Source organism: Microtus ochrogaster, unplaced genomic scaffold, assembly GCF_000317375.1.
Source record: "Microtus ochrogaster isolate Prairie Vole_2 unplaced genomic scaffold, MicOch1.0 UNK33, whole genome shotgun sequence".
In the NCBI taxonomy this organism is placed as follows: Eukaryota; Metazoa; Chordata; class Mammalia; order Rodentia; family Cricetidae; genus Microtus; species Microtus ochrogaster.
The window spans coordinates 3,070,833-3,077,276 of record NW_004949131.1 but is presented as its reverse complement, the minus strand read 5'-3'; the positions used below and the strand labels follow the sequence as shown (position 1 = coordinate 3,077,276).

The following is a 6,444-nucleotide window of genomic DNA, read 5'->3' as shown; positions in this document are numbered from 1 at the left end:
TTAAAAGCCGTCTTATAGTAAAGACAAACTCAGTTCATTCCTGATTATGACTGAATCTGTTTCTCAAGGATTAGGCTATATCCGACCTGTAACCTTTACTACAAATGGTTCTGCGCTGCCTGTTCCAGGAAATGGCAATTGTGTCTTTGTTTCAGTTTTAATCATCTTGCATACCTTAGTTTCAAAAGGTTGTTATGACTACCTGTTGTTATGATCACCTTATGACCACCTTGCAATCATGTCTTTGTTTCAAGAGGTCGTTAGGACTCACTTGCTGTGCTATGTTCTGCTGCTGTAACCCTGCCTATTTTGCCTGCCAAATTCCCCACTTGGAAACCCCCTACCCTGAGCTATGAAAACCATGCTTCCTCACATCCAATGCTGACTTCTCAAACCCTGCTTTGCAGTAGGGGGCAGACCATGTACACAAATTAAAAAAAAAAACTTGCCTTAATTAACTGCTTGCTCTAATTAATTTGGCCAAGATGATTTGGGTTGGTGTACTCCTCCCATCTTTGGGATTAACACAGAATGGATCACTAAGCCATTCAACTGGTGTACATCACGGCCAACAAGGACTTTGGATGGTGTTCAATAAAAATAAAAATGAGCTAATTAAGTCTTGCGGCACTTTATGTAACCTCAGCATTTGAGACAGAAGTAGGAGAATCTGGGGAAGTCTGAGGCAGCCTGGTCCACAGAACAAGACCCTGGCTCGTGAAAACAACAAAAACAGGGTCTGGGCTGTAGCTCAACTAGCAAAGTTTTTGCCACAAGGCCCTGGGTTCAATCCTCAGTGCTACATACACCAGGCATGGTGACTCATACCAGTAAATCCCAGCACTGGGGAGGCAGAGGCAAGCCGACTAAAAGTTCAAGGTCATCCTTTTTTAAAAACTTTGAGGCCAGCCTAGATTGGCTACAGAAGACCTCGTCTCAAAATAAAAACAAGAGCCGGGAGGTTGTGGCACAGGCCTTTAAATCTCAGCCCTTGGGAGGTAGAGGCAGGTGGACTTCTGTGAGTTCGAGGTCAGCCTGGTCTAAGAGGCGGGTCCAGAGAAACCTTATCTCAAAACAGCAAACACAACAAAATCCAAGAGCAATAATTTACAGCTGTTAAACCCTGTGGCGGGCCCTTGCTGTAATGTTGCCCTCACCACCTGGATGGCTAGCGCTTTGGAGCTCTGGGCTCCAACTAGCGAGTTCCTCAGTTCTCTCTCTCTTCAGTTCGGACCAGAATGTGCTACCACTGGGTTCCTTTCTGCTGCTGCTCCTTCAGTTCGATGTCCAAGACCTCTCTTGAGCACATCCTCACCAGGGCCATTCTATTCTTGGGCCATCCATCCAGTAGAAAAACCCTGTCACTGTCACAAGCAAAACTAAGCCCCTAGCTAATCAGATTTCTAGGATCTGTAACCCCTAACTCTAAATCCAAGAAACCCTTTTACTACTCGTAGGCAGGTTTCTGAGTGGTTGGTTGACGCTCTCTACACCGGGCCTAGGGGTCTGACACACAGGGCTGGCTGCTCGTGAAGGTGACAGAGGACCGAAAGATGGAGTCCAAAAAGGGACTTGCCCGCCCGCCCTTGCCTGCCCTTGCCCGCCCACCACCTTGCCCTCCTGGTCTTGGAAGCCTTGGCCTGAGTCACAGTCCACCAGCTGGAGCAGAGCCCCACACGGTGAGACCAGCCTCCCTGCTCTGCCGATTCCGGTGCGCGTGCGCCGGAGAGGCCGCGCCCACAGCGCATGCGCAGCGGTCACTCTGGCTCTATATTAGGGCCACACAGCAGTTGCGTCCCCCAGGCTGCTATAGCGGACAAGGGCATTGGTCCATTTAGCGCCCTCCACTCGAGCGCCCACCGCCGTCCCGTCGAGAGCCCGCGCAGGTAAGGGTCGCGCTCGGTGGTCACGGGAAGCCGGCGCGCCCCGCCACCGCGGCCACACGCCCCATCCCCCTCTGGCCCCCACCTTGGCTCAGCGTCCACCACCACCTCATCTTTACCGCTTAGGCTACCTCAGAGGCCCGGTTCCGTCCTCTCGTGACATTCGGCATTTGACAGGCGGCTTCAGAATCTCCTTCCTACCCTTGCGACCCCGGGGAACCTCTGACTCACCGCTGACCCCCTTCCACCAGCCCCACTCTCTGGGCTGGTTAGCCCTGCTCCTGTCCGAGTCAGCCCTGACCCTATCCTTTCTGCTCCCTTTCCCGATTCCAGCTGTAGGGGCATGACCTTGTCTCGGGAACTCAAGGCTGGTCTAGACTCTTTCCCCTCCCTCGGGTTGCGAGGGTCCCCAGGCGTCCTTCCTGCCTGTTTAGGTGACAGTGACTTCTTCGCTAGCCTCACTGTTGCCCCTGTATGTTTGCTAAGGTGCGCACTCCTCGAGGAGCCTGTGGCCTCCCACACCTATTCTGCTTTGTCCTTCATCTCTTCTACCCCCTTGGTTATTAATCGTCCCTATTTACTGTGGAGAAGTTGCTTTGCCCGAGGGCTTTTATGTAGAGGTGGAGAATGAAGTGGTGGCCTGGGTAGAGTATGGCCGCCACTCCTTTACTGAGTCCTACCTCGGTGCAGTTGGTGCTGTCGTTGTTAGTTTTGTTTGTTTGTTTTGGTTTTGAGTGAGAGGTATGCCCAGGGCACCCTTGACATCACTCACAGTGGGTTCTTCTCCAGGAGCCAGCAACCTCTGCAGACATGGAGACTGTGGTTCGAAGATGCCCATTCTTATCGCGAGTCCCTCAGGCCTTTCTGCAGAAGGCAGGAAAATCTCTCTTGTTCTATGCTCAAAACTGCCCCAAGATGATGATGGAAGTGGGAGCCAAGCCAGCCCCTCGAGCCTTGTCCACGTCAGCAATCCACTGCCAGCAGACCAAAGAAACCCCTCCAGCCAACGAGAGTGAGTAGGGTTAGCAGTGAGACACCTCCTTGGTGGTAAGGGCCACTCTAGGGGAGGGATCAGCACTGTGCATGGGAGGGGGGTCCTCTTGTGTAACTGCCCTCTGACTCCTGGATTAGGAGCTTTCGAGAAACAATACAGGTTTCTGGATCTCATGTCAGGTCTGCTGGGCTCTAGTGTTTCCTCATTGTCTGCTGCGAGCAGCCGCTTGCAGTCTGTTCCTCAATGAAATTTGGCCTCTGACTCGTAAAGTAGTGATTTTAAAATCTGTTTAGTATTTTTTTTTTAATTTTTTGAAACAGGGTTTCTCTGTGTAACAATCCTGGCTGTCCTGGAATTCGCTCTGTAGACCAGGCTGGACTCGAACTCACAGAGATTCGTCTACCTCTGCCTCCTGAGTGCTGGGATTAAAGGCGTGCACCACCGCCCGGCCCTGCTTAGCATTTTGAGGCAGGGTCTCACACTGGCCACATAGTCATGACCCCTCTTCTGCCTCCCCAGTGCTGACATCACAGACCTCAGCTACTGCTGCCAGGTTTTTATTTTTTTAGAAGATGTATTCATTGTATTTTATGTATATGAATGTTTGACTGCACCACTGTATGCCTGGTGTCCAAGGAGGCCAGAAGAAGGGGTCAGATCCTCTGGAGAGTTACAGATGGTTGTACCACCATCTCAGTGCTGAAAATTGAACCTGAGTCCTCTGGAAGAGCAGCAAGTGCTCTTAACCACTGAGCCATCTTTTATTTATTTATTTATTTTGTTCCCTTTAAGTAAAATGTGTGTGTGTGTGTTTGTAAAATACCTATAGCATAAAACTTGCCATTTTAGCTTTTTATTTTTTCCATCAAAGTCTCATAACATAGCCCAGATTGCCCTCCTGCTGTGGCAATCCTCCTGCCTCAGCCCTTTAAGTGCTAGGATGATAAGCATGGCACCACTACAGTGTCCGTTTGAATCATTTAAGTGTGTGAATCCACAGTATTACAGATGCTTGTATCATTCTGTCACTATCCAGTTCCAGAACTTTCTTCATCTTCCCAAACTTAATTAACCACCATACTCCTTCCCCCAGTGCCTGGCACCCACCACCCTACTGCCTGTTCTTCAGCTTCAGGGCTCGCTCTGGGTGCACTGTGTAAGTGCGGCGTGGAGTTAGTGCTGTCAGTGCATGGACCCACTCAGGCAGATAAGCTTTAATGAACAGGCTGGAGTGGTCTTGGTCAGTTTCTGCCAGGAAAGGGGCTTTTCTTTTTTTTTTTTTTATTTGTTTAGTTTTATTTATATACATTGGTGTTTTGCCTGCAAGTATGTCTGTATAGTGGGAATCAGATCTCCTGGAAGTTGCTGACAGTTATGAGCTGTTATGTGGGTGCTGGGAATTGAACCTGGGTCCTCTCAAAGAGCAGTCAGTGCTCCTAACCACTGAGTCATATCTAGGAGAAAGACTTTTCAGAGTCCGCCTAATCCTAGTGAGTGTTTCGCCTTCCGGGCTTCTTTTTGGTGTGAACCTGTAGGATAGGAACGTTTGTTCTGTAAGGGAGCAGGGCTCAGTCCTTCAGAGGATTTCCTGTCTGGAGTTAGTTATCTTTTCTCAGCGTGTCTGTGGTGGCCGTGTTTGAGTTAGAAGGCTCATTTCCCTTCTGTTGTCTAGACTTTCCACAACACACCTACATTACTTGTAAAATTAAGTTAATTTCAAAATAACATTTCTTAACTTCCTTTTATAGAAAATGTTATGGAAACTGTATTGAGACACCTTACCCAAGTTGTAGAAAGAGCAGCCAGTGACTCATGGGAGTATTCCAAAATGATGAAGGGAGGCTTTTCTAGAAGGAAGGTGAGCACATTGCTCAAGGGATCGAGGAGTCATTGTAACTTAGAGCCCCAAACCAGCCCGTTGGGTTAGGTCAGCAGCTCTGATGAACTTAAACGAGAAAGTAGGTGAGCTGTGTGCGTGGAGCCTGTGTCCTTTCCTGCACACTAATAGTCTGAACCCAGAGAGGTCAGTGTGAAGATCTGAGTGATGGCTTCTTTCTTTTTCAAAAGTATTGTTAAAACTGGTTGAGCTTTACTGGGCATCTGTTTAGAAACCGTGAAGTGAGTAATGGTGACTGCTACCAATTGCCTTAGGGGAGCATGGCCCCCCTGAAATACGCTGAGTGGACATGAGGTAGAATTTGCTGGCAGTGATCCAAGTCAAGAGCTTTGGGGGCTAAGTGTACACATAACCCCAGCACAGAGGAGGCTGAGGCAGTAGGATTGCCAAGTCAAGTATCATGGGCTGCATAATAAGACCCTGTCTTAACAAATGGAAAAAGAATGTTGGTTTGTCTGAAAGTATAAAATAGTGATCTTGGGTTTAGAAGAATGCCTGTAAGTTTGGGTGCTAACTGGTCTGGGCCAACCAGCCCTTCAGAGGACTGCTGTACGGCAAGGCAGGCGAGAATGGATGTTAGCAGAGTTTAACAAAGGAAACTCGAGCATGGGTTACAGACTAGAGCGAGCATAAAGTTTGAGGCGCTGTGACTTGGTGACTTGCTTGTGCAAGCAGGTCCTGATGCCTGTTCTTTCCATTTCCTCCCTCAGAAGAGAAAACTGCCAAAGCCGCAGTCCAGCAGGCTCCTGACGAATCCCAGCTGACTCCAGATGGCGCACAGCTCCCGTCAGGACACCTGTCACCCGCGACAAGCCAGGGCTCTGGGAGCAAGTGCCCTTTCTTGGCCGCACAGATGAGCCAGACAGGCAGCAGTGTCTTCCGCAAGGCCAGCCTGGAGCTTCAGGAGGATGTGCAGGAAATGCACGCTGTGAGGAAAGGTAACAGAAACGACTCTGGCCCGTGGGAAGAGGGAGCCTGTCATTTGGGCCCCTGGGACCTCCGGTTTATGTGTGAGCTCTTACTAGGCCAGCATAGTGCTAATGGGAATACCTTCCTCTCCAGTGCCAGAGAGGAAGGGGATCCTCAAGCTAGACCATCCCGACTGTATTGCAAAATGTGGGACTTGCTTTCTGGTGAAGGAATAGGAAGGAGGTAGCCAGCTTCCCAAGTCATGCTCACTTTCTGGAAATAACCTGTCGTCTTGAGCAGAGGCCAGCATTCATTTGTCTCTTTGGTACTCCTTACCCTTTCGAAGAATAGAAGATAGAACCATAGTATTACTGCAGTAAGCGCTAGCTTGGGACTCCCAAGCTGTTTGTCCTTCTGGTGGTCATGGGAGAGCAACCTTAACCTCATCAAGCTCCCAACCGCCCCTAAAAGCCTCAGCATGCTGAGCATGGCACACACCTTTAATTCAAGTACCTGGGAGTCAGAGGCAGGAGGATCAATGTGAGTTTAATTTCGACCTGGTCTACATAACCAGTTCTAGGACAACCAGGGCTGCTTAGAGAGACCCTATCTTGAAAAAAGAAGAGAAAAAAGAAAAAAGGGAGCTGGGCAGTGGTGGTACACGCCTTTAATCCCAGCACTTGGGAGGCAGAGGCAGGTGGATCTCTGTGAGTTCGAGGCCAGCCTGGTCTACAAGAGCTAGCTCCAGGACAGGCTCCAAA

General features: G+C 49.6%; 1 protein-coding gene across 1 annotated transcript in view; it reads left to right on the top strand.

Moving 5' to 3' along the window:
• The first annotated feature begins 1,774 nt into the window (after positions 1-1,774).
• Positions 1,775-6,444, top strand: part of Alas1 (5'-aminolevulinate synthase 1) — a 14,475-nt gene continuing 9,805 nt past the window's right edge. The window contains exons 1-3 of the mRNA XM_005368481.2: positions 1,775-1,886; positions 2,673-2,895; positions 5,485-5,712. Coding sequence (XP_005368538.1) covers positions 2,694-2,895; positions 5,485-5,712 — 430 coding nt within the window. The 5' untranslated portion in view covers positions 1,775-1,886; positions 2,673-2,693. The remainder of the gene's footprint in view (positions 1,887-2,672; positions 2,896-5,484; positions 5,713-6,444) is intronic.